Source organism: Artemia franciscana, chromosome 9 (assembly GCF_032884065.1).
Source record: "Artemia franciscana chromosome 9, ASM3288406v1, whole genome shotgun sequence".
Classification (NCBI taxonomy): domain Eukaryota; kingdom Metazoa; phylum Arthropoda; class Branchiopoda; order Anostraca; family Artemiidae; genus Artemia; species Artemia franciscana.
The window spans coordinates 47,168,601-47,190,982 of record NC_088871.1 but is presented as its reverse complement, the minus strand read 5'-3'; the positions used below and the strand labels follow the sequence as shown (position 1 = coordinate 47,190,982).

The 22,382-nt window shown below is 35.0% G+C and overlaps 1 protein-coding gene across 4 annotated transcripts in view; it reads left to right on the top strand.

Moving 5' to 3' along the window:
• The window catches only part of LOC136031493 (uncharacterized), a 38,356-nt gene extending 17,267 nt beyond the window's left edge, over nt 1-21,089 (top strand). The window contains exons 1-5 of one of the 4 annotated variants that reach the window (XM_065711140.1): nt 2,139-2,409; nt 11,011-11,173; nt 14,800-14,909; nt 17,500-17,603; nt 20,212-21,089. In XM_065711140.1, coding sequence (XP_065567212.1) covers nt 11,049-11,173; nt 14,800-14,909; nt 17,500-17,603; nt 20,212-20,358 — 486 coding nt within the window. In that variant the 5' untranslated portion in view covers nt 2,139-2,409; nt 11,011-11,048 and the 3' untranslated portion in view covers nt 20,359-21,089. Of the gene's footprint in view, nt 1-2,138; nt 2,410-8,300; nt 8,363-8,749; nt 8,899-11,010; nt 11,174-14,799; nt 14,910-17,499; nt 17,604-20,211 lie in introns of those variants that run through there. The other 3 variants (XM_065711138.1, XM_065711139.1, XM_065711141.1) reach the window with 3 other exon arrangements.
• Nucleotides 21,090-22,382: the final 1,293 nt, after the last annotated feature.

Genomic DNA, 22,382 nt, shown 5'->3' with positions numbered 1-22,382 from the left:
TTCCTTATGGTTTTTTCAGACGAATTCAGCCGAGTAAAAACACCTTTTTGCTCACCGAAAAACAAACGTTCCTGAAAAACATGTTTTGTTAAGTATGGATACTGAACTTTATGTCGTTTTCGTTCTGAAAAGGACATGTCATGTCTAGTTTATACACAAGTTTGAAGTAAAGCCATTTTGATAGTATTAGGACTACAGACTAGCTTTAGAATTCGTATCATAGCTTTAAATTCACTGTTGTATAGAGAAAAATAACTGGATTTCCAGAACTCATATTATGTCTTATTTGATCTTCATTTCAAGTAATACTAAAGCATATTTCTTACAATTTAAGACTGTATATTACTCACTATTGGTATTATAGCTGGTAAGACCAAAATGTTACCTGATAAATCAACCTAATATTTCCGTATACTGTTCAATTATTACATGGTTATTATAAAAATATTCAATTTTACGCTTATGTTTTTAAGATAAGTTTAAATATATATACTGGAAGTTACTGATGGCGCAACTGGTGTAAGACTATGAAAAGCTTTATAGATTCGTTTATTGTTGTCAGGCTACATACTCAATTTTGACTCTCAGATCAATACTCCTGTTTTTTACGCTTGACCTTTGTGTTTTCAGTAAAGCACTAGTTTTCTGTAATCCTAAAAGTATAGAGAAACATAATTAGCTGGTTTATTTGCACTAGTTTTACTGATATAGATTAGATATGCTATGAAGTAATAATTTTTGCACGTTTTAAGTTTCAACTTCGCTCTTTACTTCCCTCAGGATTTTTTTTTCTAATTAATAATCTATAAAACTGAGGACGAAAGGTGTTGGACAACTCGGACACATCTCAATTATTAACCTAAGAGTAAAAATTTCTAAAACCCCACCTTTTCTAAAACCGCACTGTTCTTCTCTTAAAACTATGTCTACAGCATCTCTTAGCCTAAAAAGTATCGTGTTACTCAATTAATTTGTTATCCGCAAAGACCAGACTAATGCCTTGATAATTACCACACTCGGTCTTAGCACCTTTGTTACACAGTGGTCTAATTGAAGTTTTCCTAAAATCGTTAGGTACTTCCCGTTTTTCAAAAATCATATTCATAATCTTCAGTAACTTATTTCTAACCTAGACGCCATCATATTGAAGAAACTCATTTACTACATTATCTGCACCTGGAACCTTTTTTAGTCCTTTTAAGTATTGTCGCTAATTCTTCCTCACAAAACAAATCTTACTTCACACCCAAGGTATGACAAACTTTTTCATTTTCCTCTATATCTTTACCTGTAACTGTATCTCGGTTTAGCACATTCTCAAAATGTTCTGCCCATCTTCAAAAAAAATTGTTGAAAATATACGACAAATCGAAAGACTAAAAATTTTATGAAGAGACATGAGTTTCAAGCCTGCTCTCTGGGGCTTCCTAAACCCCCTCCTGGCTGCAGTTTACATTGTTAGGAGGTTTGGAGTTCACCCCCTTGCCAGAAAATATTTTGAAAACAAAATAGGGGTGCTTAGACTGAATAATGGCTTTATAACCACCATTTTTATCATTTAAAGCGCCCTTTCCTGCCACCATGAGAACCGCCAAGATATTACCGAGGGAGGAACAAGCGCTACCAGAAGCTTTGTTTTTAGTAAGACTTAAGACATTTTTTTAGTTTTTCTATTCTTATTTTTTTAACGTATTCTCATTTGTAAGAAGGGCCATTGTCCAATCCGGAGACACCGTTCATGCCCGCCCCCACATCTAAATCCCATGCTCTGTTCCTGATTGTTGCATACCACCCGTCCGAAATCGAAACTCATTCCCTGCACAAACCATGCAAAAAAGTACTTGTCATCTTCTGATTTTGGACAGCCGACCTAGGTATCGAACCTTTGAAATAATAAAAGTACCTCGGAATAATTGTTGAAATTACCCAAATACGCATAGGGAATATGAATATATACCGGTGAATATTCAAATTCCCTATATCTATCTACGTCATAGACGTGATCAAAGAAATAATCTTTATATAAGGGACATTTTTGCCATGCATTGTTCAACGTTCCTGAAAAACATGTTTTGTTAAGTATGGATATTGAACTTGATGTCGTTTTCGTTCTGAAAAGGACATGTCATGTCTAGTTTATACACAAGTTTGAAGTCGGAATACCTCGGAATAATTGTTGAAATTACCCGAATACGCATAGGGAATATGAATATATACCGGTGAATATTCAAATTCCCTATATCTATCTACGTCATAGACGTGATCAAAGAAATAATCTTTATATAAGGGACATTTTTGCCATGCATTGTTCAACCATCAGCATTAAATGAAGGTGTTCTTTTATAACTTTTGAATAGTGCTTGGAAAGATTTCAAAGTGTCACATCTAAATCGCAAATTTCTTGAAGGGGTAAGTTTAAACTAATTTATTGTTTTATTGTGACTTTTATTAGTTTTGATTTAAATCCTATTGTAGGCTCATGCTGAGGGAGGACTTCAAGTTTGTGCCACCCTCCAAGAAAAAATGTGGACTTTTCCTCAAATTCTCCTCCCCCCTCCTTCGTCCCCGGAAGAAATTATTCATACAAACCTGTCAAAAAGTAAAAGTAATCTTTGCCAAGTTCCAGAACGGGGACATATTTAGAGTAGGTGTTCACTCCCAGAGCCCCCTGTCCCCCAACAAACTATTTTATTAAGATATTTGGAATTTTGTCCTCATCGGGAATAAATTCATCGTGGGCATTTATTTCACAGACAATAATGTCTGGAAAACAATCGCCTGTTGTATAAGCTGACCCCATACACCTGGTATTTCTTCAATAGCATGGATTTGTATTAGATATAATAATGTTTTGCAATTAAAGAATTCCAAACAAAATAACTGTGGATGCCACAAATCAAACAGTTCGTGGTAACGAACTGTAGTAAGGAGCGACCCGGCTCAATAGTAACCAAAACTCTAAAAAATAGAATTTTGATACCAATAGCTACATCAAAATAATCGCATTTTAATGCTGATTTTAAATATATATGTTTCATCAAGTTTGATCTTACTCATCAAAAGTTACAAACCTGAGAAAATTTGCCTTATTTTAGAAAATAGGGGGAACTACCCCTAAAAGTCATAGAAGTTTAAAGAAAATCACACCGTCAGATTCAGCGTATCAGAGAACCCTGTTGTAGAAGTTTCAAGCTCCTATCTACAAAAATGTGGTGTTTTGTATTTTTTGCCAGAAGGCAAAAAATACATGGATGCGTGTTTATTTGTTTGTTTGTTTTTTTTGTTTTTTTTTTTCCAGGGGTGATCGTTTCGACCCAGAGGTCCTAGAATCTTGCAAGAGGGCTCATTCTAACAGAAATGAAAAGTTCTAGTGCCCTTTTTCAGTGACCAAAAAAATTGAAGGGCACCTAGGCCCCCTCCCACGCTAATTATTTTCCCAAAGTCACCGGATCAAAATTCTGAGATAGCCATTTTATTTGGCGTAGTTGAAAAACCTTAAAACAATGTCTTTGGGGACGACTTACTCCCCGCAGTCCCCGTGGGAGGGGCCACAAGTTACAAGCTTACATATAATAATGGTTATTTGGAAGTGTACAGACGTTTTTTAGGTCGAGATTTTTAGGTCGGGGGGGGGGTTGAGAAGGTGGGGATATGTTGGGGGAATTTTCCTTGGAGGAATTTGTCATGGGGGAAGAAAAGTTTCGTCCGCAGGATTTTCTATCATTATTTAAAAAAACAATGAAAAAATAAATATGAAAGTTTTTTCAACTGAAAGTAAGGAGAAGCATTAAAACTTAAAACGAACAGAAATTATTACGCATAGGATGGGCTCACCTCCTCCTAATACCTCGCTCTTTACGCTAAAGCATTTTTAGTAATTTCAACTATTTATTTTACGGCTTTTGTGATTCAGGGGTTATTCTTAAGAAATTGGGACACAGTTTAAGCTTTAGTGTAAAGAGCGAGGTACTGACGAGGGGGTGAACCCCTTCATATACGTAATAAAAACATGAGAATACAGAAGTTCGTTACGTAAGCTAATTTGTAAGTTACGTATATCATTTACTAATAAAAACATTGGTAAAAAACTAAAAGTTCTAGTTGCCTTTTTAAGTAACCGAAAAATCGGAGGGCAACTAGGCCTCCTCCCCCCTCCTTTTTTTTCTCATAATCATTCGATCAAAACCACGAGAAAGCCAATTAGCAAAAAAAATAAATATGGAAATTTCGTTTTAATTATTCATCTGCGGAGAGCCAAAATTAAAACATGCATTGATTCAAAAACGTTCAGAAATTAAATATAAAAAAACAAGTTTTTTAACGGAAAATAAGGAGCGACATTAAAACTTATAACGGACAGAAATTACCTCGTATATGAAAGGGGCTGCTTCCTCATCAACGCCCCGCTCTTTACGCTAAAGTTTTTTACTGTTTTAAAAAGTAGAGTTAAGAGAAAGAGTCAAACTTTAGCGTAAAGAGCGGGGCGTTGATGAGGAAGCAGCCCCTTTCATATACGAAGTAATTTCTGTTCGTTTTAAGTTTTAATGTCGTTCCTTACTTTCCGTTAAAAAACTTGTTTTTTTTATTTATCAAACAGTTCGTGGTAACGAACTGTAGTAAGGAGCGACCCGGCTCAATAGTAAACGAAACTCTAAATAACAGAATTTTGATGCTAAAATATACATTAAAAGAATCGGATTTTCATGCTGATTTTAAATATATAAGTTTGATCAAATTTGGTCTTTGCCAACAAAAGCTACGAGCCTGAGAAAATTTGTCTTATTTTAGAAAATAGGGGAAAACACCCCCTAAAAGTTCACACCATTACATTCACATTCCACCGAAAATCACACCATCGCATTCAGCGTATCAGAGAATTCTATAGCAAAATTTTCAAGCTCCTATCTACAAAAATGTGGAATTTCGTATTTTTTGCCAGAAGACAAATCCCCACAGTCCCTGGGGGAGGGGCTGCAAGTTACAAACTTCGACCAGTGTTTACATATAATAATGGTTATTGGGAAGTGTACAGTTGTTTTCAGGGGATTTTTTTTTGTTTTGGGGGTGGGGTTGAGGGGAGGGGGCTATGTGGGAGGATCTTTCCTTGGAGAAATATGTCATGGGGGAACAGAAATTCAATGAAAAGGGCGCAGGATTTTCTAAAATTACTATAAAAAAAAACAATGAAAAAATAAACATGGAAAGATTCATTCAATTGAAAGTAAGGAGTACCATTGAAACTTAAAACGAACAGAGATTATTACGCATATGAGGGGTTCTAAAAATACTTTAGCATAAAGAGCGAGGTATTTAGGAGGAGATAAATACCTTGCTCTTTATGCTATAGCATTTTTAGTAATTTCAACTATTTATTCTACGGCCTTTCTGATTCAGGGGTCATTCTTAAATAATCGGCACAAAACTTATGATTTAGTGTAAAGAGCGAGGTATTAACGAGGGTACAAACCCCCTCATATACATAATAAAAATTTAAGAATATAAAACTTTGTTACGTAAGTTAATTCTTAAGTTACGTATATTTTTTACCAATAAAAAAATTCGTTAAAAATTAAAATTTATAGTTGCCTTTTTGTGTAACCGAAAAATTGCATGGCAACTAGGCCTCCTTCCCCATCCCATATTTCTCAAAATCGTCTGATAAGAACTAAGAGAAAGCCATTTAGCCAAAAAAGGAATTAAAATGTAAATTTCATTTTAATAATTTATGTGTGGAGAGCCAAAATCCAACATGCATTAATTCAAAAACGTTCAGAAATTACATAAAAAAACCTAGTTTTTCGAACTGTAAGTAAGGAGCGACATTAATACTTAAAACGAACAGAAATTGCTCCGTATATGAAATGGGTTGTCCCCTCCGCAATCCTTCGCTCTTTACGCTAAAGTTTGACTCTTTACCACAATTCTACTTTTTGAAACAATTAAAAGCTTTAGCATAAAGAGCGAGGGGTTGCGGAGGGGACAACCCATTTCATATACGGAGTAATTTCTATTCGTTTTAAGTTTTAATGTCGCTCCTTACTTTCAGTTAGAAAAACTAGTTTTTTTTATGTAATTACTCCAAAGAACGACTTTTTAAAAGTTTGTGTCCGGGAACAAATACTAAAATATAAAATTTTTGTTTCTTTTAGGATCCGCAATTATTTTCCGTATGTTTGCAAAATTCATTTCTATTTTTTAGTCTTCTTTGGCTTAAATCATCGATCAGTTAAGAAATGAAACACAAATCCAACAAGTGTGCATAGGGGAGGGGCTCCTGGTCTGTGCTCCTCAATTACAAGTCTTGATGCTTTAATGGTTTTTTCTTTATTTCTGTATACTTTCCCTATTTTTTCACTTTATTAGTTGTAATTCTTCCAAAATAATGGCTCCCCAAAAAAAGTTTCTTTGTGCACATGATTGCTTAGGTCTATCATGTCCACTCGTTTCTTGGGGTCGTAATTATGCTCAATTTTAGGAAGAAGGTCTCCAATTTGGCTTCCAAACAGGGCAGTCACATCTAATGCCCTGCTCGATATAAAGTTGCAGTGCAAATTTAGGCCAACAGCTCATTTATGGTAACTCTGATGGTTGCACAAAGCTGAGACTGCTGAGACAGTGAAGCAGTGGTTAACCCACAAGAGGCTATCAGAGGCTCATACCCATCCTTATCGGTTAGTTTAGATACGGAACATAGATCCATGCAAGTGTGCAGGGGCTTCTGGTCTTTAATCTCTAATTTGAAATTTTTACAATTTTAACGATTTTTTATGTGTAATTTCCCTATTTTTCCGTTTTTGAGATTGTAATCTTTCTAAGATATTGCCCCACCCCCCCTCCTCCCAAAAAATATATATTTGGCGCGGATACTTGCTCAGACCCGATCCTTCATGTCTTTCATGTCCACCCGATCCTTATGGTTATAAGTGCGCAATGTTCAAAGAAGAAGGTCCCCAATTTAGCTGCCACACACACAAGTCAAATGTAACACAATACTTAATATAAAGTAGCATGGTAAAACATACCAACAGCTTATTCAAGCAAACGGTGGGGGTTATACAGAACTGAAACTGTTAAAGAAAACGGAAAAGTGGTAAAGCCACAAGGAGACAATCGGGGGTCAATATCCCCCTCCTTGAAATTTGAATTGTATACAAAAGTAAATTCCTTTTGCTTAATTAGTTTGGTCAGAATACCCCTTCACCAGCTGCACACGCCAGGTTTTATTCTTGAGGCGGGGCCTGATAAAATGCAAAATATGTAAATTGAATGTAGTGTTTAGAGAAAATTGGCGAATAGCTGCAACGATGCGATATTTTTCCGTCCAGAACCGAAAACCCTTCCTGTGTGCTTGCTTCCCCAATATCCTCCCAAAATGAACTATTGATTCCACCACCGGGTAAGCATGTCTGCAAAGATGCCCCAGGATATGGCGACCCCGCAAATATTTTACAAAGATTGGGGGGGGGGAGAAATTGGATTGAAAAAAAACTTATTGAGGAAGATTTGTTTTTAGTCAAAGAAGAGAAATATAGCTATCTAAAAATGAGATACACATATTAATTATAGCTTAAATCAGGCAAGCGTCCAGGGCTGTGCTTCCTCTTTTTCCGATAATCTCAGGGGTTTTCCCTTGTCCCCATGATTCCTAAGTGGGGTACAAGTCCTACCGGTGGGGCAGGACGATTTTTTGGTGTGTCATTGGCAGGAGTTAACCCATCTGGTAATTATACTTTAGAGCCTTAAATTTGAAAAAAAAAATCATGTGAATGACGTCAATTTCAAATGCGTTTAAAGAGCAAAAAAAGATCTATTACATTATTGCAATGACCTTATATACTACATAAAAGGTGTTGTATTAAGACAATATTTTTCATTAGTATAAAATATGCCGAGAGCACGACCCAAAAAAAGCTGCCGGCTTTGAATAGCAAAATTTAAATATTACGAAGGGGCATCATGATTTTAGAAATGAGTAGTTGGGGCAGGGCCCATAATTAGCTGGAACCACTGCTTTAACCCCTTGTTATACCAATATAGTTGTCTTTTGATGAATACGACCGGTCCCCTTTAATTCCCATGTACGTAGCTGTTTGCAAAACAAAAGCGATTTTAGAGCAAAGCTATATGCTCATGCGGGAAGCAGGTTTCGAAATATTTGGCAGCTTTCTCATGACGTATTCAACAACGTTGTGAGTTATAATAATAATTTTTACTAGCCGTGTAATTACTGTGGGGTTTCCCCGCAAACATTCATATATGGGTAACCTATAGACACAAATAGTGGCATTCGGTAGTAATTGCTCAAGTCTGCCGGAACAGATGAACTTGGAAGAAACACGACAAGGGAAAAAATTTGGCTTTGGTGATTATTTATGTTCTTGATTCCATTCAGGGGGGACTACCCGAAATCTAGTTTTAGGTAATTTTTGGAATATAAATATTGTTTTCATTCAGGTTTTTAATTTAGTGGATGCCATTAAACGCTGATGACCTTTAATTTAAAGCGGTAGTTTGTCTTTTTGAAAAAATTCCCTGAACATTTTACTGATGGTGCTATTTTAAACAGGGCGTTTCTTTAAAACTAGATATGTTGAACCTGAAACGCTGTTAGATCTCAGTGTATAACTTGAGATTTGAGACGCAGTATTTAAGCTTGCCACTACAAATTTTTAGGTCATTGATGTCATTAGACCCTGATCACCTTGGCAGGGAATTTTACCTGCTTAAAAAACTACCCAAAAATTTAGCAATGTTACTATTTAAAATAGGGCGATTCAAAACTATATTTGTCAGGTTTTAAACGCCATTGGACCTGATTGTGTGACTTTAGATTTGATGCGTAGTATTTAAGTTGTGAAAATGCACTTGGAAATTTAATTTTCAGTTTTTCAAAACCAGGTATATCTTTCAAATCTTATTTTTTCATATTTTTAGCGTCATAAAATTCTATAGTATAGTTTTGGTTCATGGCAACGGGCCGGAACACTATCCATGTTATTATAAATAATGCGTGACACTCAGAATGTTCTGTCTGAGTTCAAAGCTGAAGGATTTCTCATACAATAATATCTAAATATGACGGGTTACTATTAAAATATTACTGGTCGCAAAATAGCTAGTGTAGAGCAATGAACCAAGAGGTGGGGGTGCGAACCAACACGTACAAAATTTTTCAGAGGGTGACACGAAGCGAGAAAAAAACAAGAAGACAGGGGGGTCGCCTCTAAAATTTATTTCAACAGAAGAGCGAGCTCCGATTAGTTAAGTTAAGTTTATTTTATTTATTAATTATTAATATCTTATTATTTATTAATTAATAATAATATTATTTGTTATTATAATAATAAATTTATTATTATTTATTAATAATAATATTTTATTATTTAAGATTATTTTTGTTAAGACATTGAGAAATCTGTTCGAAAGTCTGGGGTAGAGTGTGTTCGGGATTAAGAAGTGGAATTTGTTTTTAATAAGGTTTAGTGTGCTATTGTAGAATCCTCAGGATGTCCTGACGAAGATTTGTTGAAAAAAATATTTACTCAGAAATTAGAACCACCCCGATACAATTTGCCAATCCTAATACAATACCAGACTTCAGAGCTGAAGGAAGTGAAGGACCGCTGAATTTTGAGGACCTGAAGGATGTTAGACAATGGCCCATAAAATCTCCGTATATAGTGATATCGAAGGTATCGATATCGAACAGTTCGTGGTAACAAACTGTAACTGAGGAGCAACTCGGCTCAATAGTAATTGAAAAAAGAATCTCTATACTAATGGATATATCAAAAGAATTGGATTTTTACGCTGATTTTAAATATATAAGTTTCATAGGTTTAGTCTTACCCATCTAAGGTTACGAGCCTGAGAAAATTTGCCTGATTTTCGAAAAAGGGGGGACAAACCCCTATACAAGCTCCTATCTGCAAAAAATGGAATTTTGTATTTTTTGCCAGAAGAGAGATCACGGATGCGTCTTCATCAACCTTTTTTTGTTTTTTGTTTCTTTTCCCCAGGGGTGACCGTATTGACTAAGTGGGCCTAGAATATCGGGGAGGGCTCATTCAAACGGAAAGTTCTAGTGCCCTTTTAAGTGACTAAAAACATTGGAGGGCAACTAGGCCTCCTTCCACGCCACTTTTTTCCCGAATTCTTTCGATCAAAATTCTGAGGTGGGCCAAAACTATGTCTTCGGACATAACATGACCCGTCACAGCCCCTAGTTATAATATTTGCCTTTTGTTTATCTATAGCATATGTCATTGGGAAGTATGCATACATTTTTTGGGTGGGGATGGGAGGAAGAATTTTCCGCTAGTGGGATTTGCACGGGGAGAATTTTCAATGGGGAGGGAAGTTTCAAGGGGGGTAAATTTATGTTTTATATTGCCAGAATTCTTATACGAAATTCCTTTATATGTCTTACTTTCTCTTTACTGACTCAATTTTACACGTGGAGGTGTTAAGGGCAGTTCTTGGGGGTAAATTTTCACCAGGTTTGAATTTTCCAGAGGATATTTCCATGGGGAGGGGTATTTTTCCGTGGGGTGGAGCCAGATTTCCTCGCAATATTTAAAAACCGTCAGAAATTGAGTTAAAAAAAACGATTTTTTTCAACTGAAAGTAAGGAGCAACATTAAAACTTAAAACGAACAGAATTATTACGTTTATGGAGTGGGAGGGTTGCCCCCCCCCCTCAACACTTTGCTCTTTACACTAATGTTGAAGTTTTGTCCCAATTTCTTAAAAACGACTCTTGAGACACAAGGGTTGTTTAATTACAACAATAAGTGACTTTTTCAAAAACGTCAAAAATCTTAAACGTGAAGTGTGAGGCTGTTGAGGATTGGCAACCCCCCTCATATACCTAATAATTTTTGTTCGTTTTATGTTGCTCCTTACTTTCAGTTGAAAAACTCGTTTTATTATTTGATCATCTTTAATGTATCAAATCCTCTTAACCAGCTAATTCCAACTTGACCTTTCTCTTAGTGCATCCTCTTTCAGGCAAAAACTTACAAGAAAATTTTCTCCAGAAGTACACAATGACGACTACGATAAAGGCAGTAACTTTATTCACAATAATAGCAGCGTATTGCAATTTGACATGCCATGCTAGAAACGCCAATGCAGCTCAAAATGACAATGGAATTGATCAGCTTTTACACAGGTAAGTGAAGCTTAATACCAACAGTTTGGATTTCACTGATTAACAGTATCGTTTCTATGATCGTAAAGAGGGTTATAACCCTTTCAGTGGTCCAACAAACGACTACATTGTTCTCATTTTGGTCTCAGAAAATTTCAACTATTTGAGGTTGCCGTAGCATTTTTATTTTACACCCTAGCAGATTCCGAATTCCTTTTTATTGCTCTTATAGGAGTTCCCTAATATGAGTAAAAACAAATTTTAATCAAAATTTTAATCCAGCATGAACAAAAAATAATCAGGTCGATTGTGTTGCTACTATTAGGCTACTATTTTTTTAATTTGGAATGACACTTATGGTATAACTGGTCAAAAATTTTGTTGGGAAAGGGGAAGAAAAAACCATATTACGAAGCTACGAAATTACGAAACCATATTACAAAAAACCATATGACAACGGTGTTTTTTTATGAAATGATTTACAATTCAAATTTCGTATCTTAGTGAAACCGTCGTAAAATTGGTGCAGTTGTAGTAAAATTGCCAAAACATCGAGCCATAATTTTAGAAATTCAATTTGAGGGTCACTAAGAAATTTTGAACATTTTTTTTAAGTTGGGGCTTCGTCTCTTTATCCCTTGTGCCTAGGTATGAAAGATACAGGTCTGCATACGCTTGCATAGCCCAGCTCTAGTTCAAGCACAAGAGTCCCCCTCTAGAGGCAATAAATCAACCTCGGACGATCTAAAATCTGAATTAGTTGAATTTTCGTCACTTGTTCTTTAGGATTGATGCTCTTAGGATTGATGACTATGGAATAAACTAGATTGGGAATCATAAAAACCCAGATCGTGGCAAGATCTGGGTCTTAGAGTTTCGTCAAGAATTCTTATATTAGTACTTTATAACAAAATATTCAGCAGATAAAGCCGTTGTGCGTGAAACTACCATTGCATTCAGAAAATAAGTGGGTTTTTTTCTTATACGTAAGTGGGGCTTTCATCTAGTTAATGGTGTTTGAAATGAATTTGCTAAAATATTTTTTTGCTTTATTCAGTCGTAGATACAGTTGATGGTATTTGCCCGGGGCTGTTTAGACAAACAATTTCTTACAAAGCTATGCTTCTCGTGTTCTTTTATTAAAACACCAAAAACAAGAAGAACAATAGGGTTTTTTTTTAAGACAGTGGGAAACAAATTAGAATGAATACTTCAGCCCTATGTCCAAGGGCCGTCCTCAGCAATACAAATAGGAAAAAACAACTTACAAGAGGATAAAATCAATAAAACTAAAATGAACAGTTTTTCAAAACAGTCCCAGCATCCTTAACTCAGCCAAGTTCAACCACGACTGATAAATAAATTGTTACGCAACGAGGCAATTCATTGAAATGAAAGAATATGATTTAAAAACAGGTTTTTAATGCCAGCCTAGCTTTTTTCGCTGCTGATCTTATAGGTCTATTTGTGACAGGTTCTGTGTTAATTTCTATTGGTTTTTTATAATATTTCGTAAGGTAATTTTTAATTAAATTTGTGTATAAAGCATTCAGCGAATATTCTCCTAAATCCCTATTTAAGGAAATATTATTACTAATCTTAAGTCAACTACTAAGGCCACTAGTTTAAGGAACCGTATCCAGAGGGCAGCTATCTGGTTTGATACCCCTCCCCTCGAAATATTTCTCCGACTTGTAAAAAAATCCTGGTAAAAGGACCCATATTTGAGATTTTTGGACAAAGTCTACACGAAGTAAACTCCCTTCGTCTCTATTCTTTTGGTACTCCCCCAAACAAAAAGCATTTTGGTAGCCCTCTCCTTCGAACCGAAATTCTTGCTATGTTACTAAGATTGCTGCATAAAAAAGCAAATGGACTGATTAATTTCTATCAGTGATAATTCAATGAAACTTATAATTAGAAATGAATAAGAAGTATAGACCTATAGTAGCTTGAATTCCAGTGATTTTATTTAATTGGTTAAGTAATGGGTACTGTAAAATAGATATCAATCATGCTTCATAATAGTGGCTTTTTGTATATTTTTTTTAATTACTTTTCCAAAAAAAATTCAAAGAAAAGCAGAAAAAGACATTAAAACTTAAAAAATAACAGATAGATTTATGGGTGAATATGGGAATTCCTAGACGAAAAAAAAACTAAAAGGAATAATCAATCCAAACTTATCAAAGTAAATAATCAATCAAACGAAGAGATCTCCTTAGGCACTAACTAATGTTTGTTGGTACAGAATGACATAAAAATATCACTTTGTTGATATACAATCTCTTTTTTAACTTAAAAAGAGCACTAGATAGTGATTTTTTCCAAACGAGTCCTCTCCCAATATTCTACGACCCATGGTTTAGTTCAATCATCCCTAGGATGAAAAAAAAGAAGAAGAAAAAAGGAGATGCATCATTTCATTGCGTGATTTGCCGATTTGTTCAAGAGGGGGACCGTAATTGTCTTACATAAAGTTTTCGACCATGGTGATTCCAATTGTGGGCTTTTGATTTCAATTAGACAGTATTCTTGCTTGGTTTTAGGTTCATTTCCAAAGCTCGCATAAATTTGATTTCGCAATAGGATTTACTATTATTAATCTATTCCTTAATCAACTTTTTCTTATTAGTGGGGCAGTTTTTTTTAAAAAACATGTTTTCAATAGTCCCCAACATGTTTATTATTGGCTGTGGTTTGCTCTTTACTGGGCTGCAGCTATCACTGCAACCATGATTGGTCGTGTTCGGATAAAATGATATCATTTTTACTTGTTGTTAGATAGTCTATCATCCATCCATCCTAGGGCAGAATAAAGGTAGATAGACATGGAATAACGGTAATTCAAATAGTCTATGAATTTCTATGAGCCATTTGAAGACAATTGGAAACCCCAAATGAAAGTTTTCAAAGATTTATGACAAACCATGTCCACAGGACTTAGAAGAAAATTGGGCAACTGAGATTCTTCTCATGATACGAGCTTTTTTTACTGGGAAATCCTACTGGAATTGCAATGGGGATGATCGAGGTTTTTAGGTTGACTCATGACGGACATTATCCACTGGACTTGTATGCAAAACGGTGGACTGAATTTGCATGGACACACAGAGACTCTAAGTCTCTGACAAAGACTATATGACAAAGTTTTTAATGACTATTTTTCTATAATACTAGATGTAGGCCCAAAAGAAAGTTGTCGAGTGATCTCGTATTACATATTTAAAGCCAGGACAAAAAAAAAATAATATGTGCGTATAAAATATAAGAAATAATAAAGGTTAAAAAAATAATGAAAAATAAAGGCTAAAAAATTAGATGACCCTTTCAGAGTAACGATGAAAGAGTTACCCTTTCACCATTACTCTGAAAGGGTCATCTTATTTTAGTTTTGTTGTTGTTTAAAAGTTTGGTTTTTTAAATCTTTATCGGTATTATTTTGCACTGAGGGAGGTCTTGACTGAAATATTTGCGTAGTTTTTTTTTCCACTGACTGTTGTTAACCTCGTTCTCTCTTCTTCGCAATTTTTTGTTTTGCTTTGATATATATATATATATATATATATATATATATATATATATATATATATATATATATATATATATATATATATACAAATATATTTTTAATGAACTCATTTTAGACTGCGGGACGCCCAAGAAAAACTGCGAAGTCACCATCACTCACATCGTCACAGTCGACATGGTTATGGAAAGGAGTTACATGAAGGTTCTGACAGCAGAAAAGCTAAAGGTTTGTTCATGGACATTTTTTGCTGTTCATTGAAGTGAACCCTTTTTTTTAATTTTTATTCAAAAAAAAACTTCCCCTAGATTATAGAACAACTGAAAAATTGATTTAGAGAAGCAACGTCAGGTAATAATGAGCTATCAAATCCCACTCAACAAGCATGTCAGAAAAGAGTAGAGTTTTTGTGGTTTCAGAATGTCCTTAAAAGATTCAGAAAAGCGACATCTTTTGTATAGCTCTAAATGTAATATAGAGGGGTAAAGGGAAATGTAGAACCTCCCTCCCCCTGGTCAGTCAGGCTGGAAAGAATGACTTAAAGTTGCTTTAGAAATGACTATTAGCCATTAGAGATTTTTTCGGAGGGTTGAAGCAGAAGCTTCATACAGAGTTAGATAGAAAAGTAGCATTTGCCAGTTTAATACCTGTCCCGGAACTTTTTTTCAAGAATTTTTTTTATGATTACATCTACCAGAAAGGGTTGTCAAATCTCAACCAGTGTGATCTGACGTAACCTCTGGTGTCCTGGTTGTGTCTTTTGACAGTTTGCATCTGATCTAGCTATCAGGATATCTACCAGAAGGGGCCATTATGCATATTTGCCAGATGACCTTATTTTTTCTGTCTCAGCTAACTTTCAATGATTAAGTAGTAATTCTTTGTGTAGCTGATTAGAAATTCTCTCTGCCGATTCTGCTGATGAATGAGTCAATGTATTTATAACCCATTAATAACACAAAGGCGTGGCGATGGAGTATCAAAAAGTAGAAAAAAGGAAAAGAAAGACACATTCAAAAATAGGAACAAATATATACAAAACAAAAAGACGAATAAACAAGACTTTTCAAAAAGAGTAAACCACTCCAAGGGTGACAAACCTCTTTTGACGGCAAGTTTACATATAAATTATCCAGCTGTACAATCGGGTCGAGAACTCCGTAATATTGTTTCAGTACGGTGTTACGAGACTCGAGACCATATCGGAACACTCAAAAGCAACTTCGCATAGCGAAAAAATAGCTTTCTTATCTGCTTCTTATCACTTTCATTCTGAATAACTGTGAACGGAGCTGAGTACAAATCATATACATATATAGTACATACATAAAGTAATATTGATGAAAATACAGACTCTCTTATTTTTTCATATCTACACATTTTTTTACTATTTCTTTGTTACGGGGCATTGAAGTTGTTAAAATGTAATGCCGTGATGAATTTCTAGTTGTAGTAATAGTTTCTATTATTCGGTAGAATTGAAATCAGTTGGCTTTAAATGTTGACAAAATCATTTCACGAAGCCCAAGACGTGCAATATTTCCTTTTGGTAACACTACTTACGACTATGCATTTATGGGAATCTAAAATATTCATATCTGAAAGTATATTTTGAAAAAGTACATGGTGAAACGTGTTACCACTAGTTCAGACATACTCCATTTTTGCGGGAAACCACAAAAGTCTTGCAGATTACATGCAATTTTATCGGTCACAACCATGAACTTAAGGAACTTATCTCTTCGTTTATAGACGTAATATTCTTGTTTTTTGACGTAAGCCGTCCTGGCCGAATGGGTTGTTGCGCTGGATTCGGGATCCCTTGTCTGAGAGGACGCGGGTTCGAATCTTGGTGTGCCCAATTTTTCAGTTTGGGACGGGGGTAAGCGGCGTGACTATGTAAGCTTAGTCAGAGTCGATTCAGCTCTAAATGGGTACCTGGAGAAATCTGTGGAAGGTAAACAGGAAGGGTGTGCGAAAGCCCAGGATGGCTGGCCCCCAACCCCCCATTGTACTTCCTGGCTGAAGGGCCAAGAAACGGAGATCAGCATCGCCGGTACGGACTGTAAAGTCTAATGCCGTATTAAGGTAAACACCTTTTTTACCTTAATATTCTCGTTGTATTTAACTGTCAGAATAAGCAAAGAAAATTGTTTTTGTTTAAATATTCTATAGGGTTTCAAGACTCGTTTTTTCATCATAAAACAGTTTTAAGACTTTTTCAATACGATATTTTACCAGCCCTTACGCGAAAAACACATCTGAGAGAACGTGCTCATGAATCAAATGAATAGCTGATTGTCCAGTTGTTTACTATGATCTGTAAATTGCCATTCTCTGACTGATTTCTATTAATAAAAGAAGCTCAACAGCAGAGGTGGATTGAAACTCATTTTCTTTAAGATACGGTATAGATAGTTATGATTTTTCCGCGTTGTACTTTTGATTTTTAAGCGTTTTTATGCCTTTTTTGGCAAAAAATACGTTGTTTAAACTGCGCTTTTCCACATATCACGTGATGTGTCAAGTAAGGATTGTCCAGAGTCGTATAATTTTCGCTTGTTCTGCAGTTTCGTCTCCTTTTGACAAAAATTACAAGACGTTAGAAATAAACAAAATAAATGACCCATGGAGAACGCTTAAATGTCTGTTGGAACATATAGCATACTAAGGTCTTTGGCTGAGGTAGATTTTAATGCGTCAGAACAAAAATAGTGTAGGATTAATTTTTAATTGTTTTTTATAGCTCAGCTGAAAATAATTGCAGTTTCACCCACTAAGATTGTTGAATAAATCTATATTCAATTCAATTTTTCAGCACTCTGCCATGCTAGAAGTTTGCAAAAATGTGGCACCATTATTACCGATAAAATTGAAAATGACGATACCCTTACAAGAGAAGAAAAATGTGGTATAAGACAGGTAAGATTACGGTACGTTTTTCGAAGGGGATTAGAGGGCTGAAATCTCGTCTGTCTCCAAAGAAAAATCTTGTGTTACGTGAATATTCTATATGCTACAGGGAAATTTGATGTTCCGCTAAATAATCTTTTGATGAACATGGGTTAAACCATGGATGCACCTAAGAATTTATTTAAGGGGGTGGCTTAAAAAACAGCAGAATCCCGAGGAGGGTTTTTTACTTACTTTATACACATTTAGAGTCAAAAGAGTGATCCAACTCACAATAATTACATGAATACGAACAGTAAAAGCGCGATTTTGCAGTATTTGAGCATTCCTGTTTTCAAAAACAAAGTAGACCATTAAATAAACAAAACGCTAATATTCTTATACTTTTTAGGACAATTTTTTTAACACGGAAGCTTTTGCGAAATGGGACCTATCCTTTTAACTCACCTGAGTGGCACAGTAGATTTATTTATGATAGACAAAATCTTTAATATCCATTCTACGACCACTGGTTCGGTACTGCCCCTCCTGGTGAAAAAAGGGACCGTATCACTGATTCCCACGCTCAAGTTTTGGGACTGTAATTCTCTTATATGGGGTTTTGGCTATTGTGATGCCAATGCTACTGATTGAATTTCGACCCGCCACCATTTTTTAGGGAAATCAGGCTGTTCTTCGAAATTCCAATAATTTTTTTTTGCATTAAACATTTACTATCAAAAGTAACCAAAATAACGGTGGCCATTCCTGATTTACCTTCAAATGACGCTTCTTCCTCACTTCACATTTCTTTTTCAGAACACATTTTTTAAGTTTCGGCTACTATGGGCTAGATCTCAATCTTCGCTAGGTTGCATCTCATGTTTTAACTATGATTTGGTAGTGTCTTCTAACCTTAGTCCTGAGGACAGAAAATTTTTAAACTGTAGATCATCATTAAAGTGCAAATACTGACGGTAATAGTGTATAAATCGTCAACTTTAGCTAGAGATGACTCAAGCTGAATTTTTTTTATATTAGCTGAAATTTCAGTCCTGGTCATTTTTGAAGCGCAAATAATGATTTCATTCACCAAAGAGTTCGTGGCAACGAACTGTAAGCAAGGACCGACCCGGATCAATAGTAACCGAAATTCTAAAAAACGGAATTCTTATGCAAATAGATACACTAAAAGAATCAGATTCTTATGCTGATTTTATGCTGATATGTTTCAATCAAGTTTATTCCTACTCATCAAAGGTTATGACCCTGACAAAATTTGTCTTATTTAAAAAAAAGGGCAAAATGCCCCCTAAAAGTGACAGAATCTTAAAGAAAGTCATACCACCAGATTCAGCATATCAGAGAACCCTATTGTAAAGGTTTCAAGCTCCTATTTGCAAAAATGTGGAATTTTGTAATTCTTGCCAGAAGAAAGATTACAGGTGCTTGTTTATTTTTTGTTTTTAGTTTCTTTGTTTTTTTCCAGGGGTGATCGTATCGACCCAGTGGTCCTAAAATTTTGCGAGAGGGCTCATTCGAATGGAATGATTTTTCAACATTCTACGCTTGAATTCTAGTGTGTTAGTTGATTCCACTACTTCTGGTGGCAGGTGATTTCCCTTTTCAGTAACCCTACAAAAACTGTCGTATTTTGTTTTTTAATTTAATGAGATGAACTTTATCTCGATGTTGCGATTGTTGCAGGAGGGTAGAATAAAAAAATTAACAATCTAGCTGAACACCTAAATCCTTCTAATAGTTCTATAAGCATCAGTTAAATCCGTGGGGTAATCGAGTAGGGCATAATTTTTTCTTGATCTTAAAAGAATTCAGAAAAATATTATTTTGTTATTGTTCCTTAACCTTAAATTTATTCAAAATAAAAACAATAGGAGCAAATTCAAGAACTAATACAACAGTAAAAAAAAAACTATAGAGCGCTGAAAAATTCAGCATCCAGACACCCCCTCCCAAAAAAATCCCCCTAAAAACCTCCCTGAGGAAAATCCTTCTAATAAATCCCCGCGGGAGGGGGGAATTCAGCCAGGAGCTTTGTTTTCAGTGATTTTAAATGGTAATATTTCCCTTTTTCAATTTATATTTAATATTTCAATCTATTTAAAAAATGTATTTTAGTATCAGAGAAACCTATTTTAGAGATTGCAGAACTTCAGAAAGATCAAAAGTCACGCAGAATTTCAATCCATATGAACGACAATGCCCCTTTCTGTTATTTGTACATAAAAACTATGACTGCTCTCAATACTATTTATGTTGCACTAGTTAAATGTGATGGTTATAAACTAAAACCCTTTCTATGTGCTAAAAGAAAGCAAAATATTTTTTAATGTAAAATCATTTTTATAGATCCAACTTTAATGAGTTTTGTATGGATCCGAGGACGAAGGGGGGGGGGGCAATACACAGTGCCTTAGGCTGCAAAGTGAAGTTAGTTACTATTTAAATTACTAGAGGAATATCCCCCATTTCCTTCTCCCCCTTGCCGACATCCATGGACTAGATGGACACTATACAAGGTACTAACAAATTAATCCAAATGGCATTTTTAAACGTTTTATAACACATTCAATTTGAAATTAATAATTTTTAATTTTGGTTTCCTTACGTTTTTCAGTTATTTGTGAGATGCATGATAAAAAGCAAAAGGACAGCTTGCGAAAACCTTTCAGCTGATGAATTTGATCCAGATCAGGTCGAAAGATTGAAGAAAAGTGTAGCCGAAATGATGTTCTCCTTGCGGGGATGTATTCCTGGTGTATAACAATTTGTGCTTTTTTGTTAACCATGGGGCGGAGGGATTAGGAAGACAGAGCTATAGCTGCAAGAACTTTAAAAAAAAATGTTTGTAAATATGAGCTTTATAGTAATCAGGGGAATTTCCCTTTCAAATATATTGAAACCAGGATTAGAAATGAAATGGTTCATTTTGACTGAGATAGTGGAAACCGGCAAGTGCTTTGTAACCAAGACTTATTACTTTTACCAGGGCAACGATCTTGGGCCAACTTTGCAACCAGAGTGGCAGGAGTAACAGCCTTGGAAATCTGGAAGACATTTAGAACAACATGTCAAAAGCGAAAAGTCAGAAATATTCCTACCTTAGTAAAAAGAAAGCTCCTGGTAGTACTTGTTAGTTTGTGACAGTAATTAGGAAGTTGATGGTAGTATTATTCTTCAATATGGCGTGGTTGAATAAAGGAGAAAGTGAAGATACAGGCAGTAATTTCCTTCCATTTTTGGTCCCAATCAGAAGGCAATATTCCGCTACTCCTTTTTTCTAACCCACCCAAACTCTTTAGGGTCAGTGCATTAAGGCCCACTAAAGGCATATGGACATTTTCCAACTCAGTTACTACGCAAACTAAGCCAGACATACATGGAACCACCAATAATTATTTTGGGAGGGGAATATTTTACCTCTGGTTTATTTTATTTATATTAGCTTTTAGTTATAAGCATATGAAATTTTAATAAAAGTACTTTTTATTTTGATTGGGTTTATACAAGTTTATGCTTTTTCTTTTCAGAATAAAACCATTGTGAAGTAGTTGGAATTTTCTCAGAAATATTAGTTTCTCACCATATTGCCGACATATATTGTTTGACACTTTAGGGACATAATAGCAGCGTCCATAAGTCTTCTGGAAAATAATTTAATGTGACCACTTTTTTTCATCGCAGTTTTATCTTTGTTTCACCAACACTCAAATTCAAACCCGTGAATAACTCATAAAGGTCACTCACAAAGTTTGCAAAGTTGTTTCACCAACACTATAAAAGAATATAGAATAATATACAAAAAAAAATATTGCATTGTAATAAAATAATAACTAAAATGATGTTAAAAACAAATGGTTGTTGTTACTGAATACACTAACTGATTAGGCTGAAACTAGCGACAAATATTTTCGCTAAAATACTGAAAGGAATGGTTCTAGGGAACGTAAGAGGTTATGATTATAATGAATAATAAAGTATAAATAATAACAAATAGCTAAGAAAGAGAGATTTAAGGGGGAGTTGACCTATTCCTGGCCTTCTAAAAAGGTGAATGAGCAATGCAAGTAGCTTTTATTTTATTATAAACTAAATTTTCACCTTAGGGTTGGGTGAAGACCCAACCCGTGAATAACTCACAAAGGTCACTCGCAAAGTTTGCAAAGTTCACATTATATTTCAGGGATTTTCGTTACGTTTTAATCATAAAGTTTCTATGAATATCACTGTCTGAATATTTTACATTCTTATTATGTTTTCCAATTATAAATACCTTAGTAATTATGAAGCAGGTTGTTTCATTTCTGTGAAAAAAATTTCATATGCCCATTTGGAGGCATTTTCTAACTGATTTCCATAGGTAAGATCTTAAGGGTATGGATGACGAAGTAAAGGATGTAAAAAATAGTAAGTAGTAAATTCAGAGAACATGTGATTCTTAAAAACACAATAGTTAAGTTAGAACTAGTGGCGTCAATTTACGAGAATATGGGGGAGGGGGCGAAAAGTATTTTCCTGAGTATAGAGAGGGGGCAATATCTTTGTTTTTCAGCGAAAATACCAAATAAAAGAAGTTTTTCAATGAAAATAACAAATAAAAATTCATTCAAAATTTAGGGGGTAAATGCCCTCATTATAGCTCCCAATTGGTACCACTGGTTGAAAATTGTTCTTGCTGCAGGGATAACGTCCAGTCAACGAGAGAAAAGCATGATGGACAGGCTAACTCATTTTCTCAAGACCCTGACTAAAAAATCTTGCTCTAGTTAAAAACGTGATTGTTCCTTT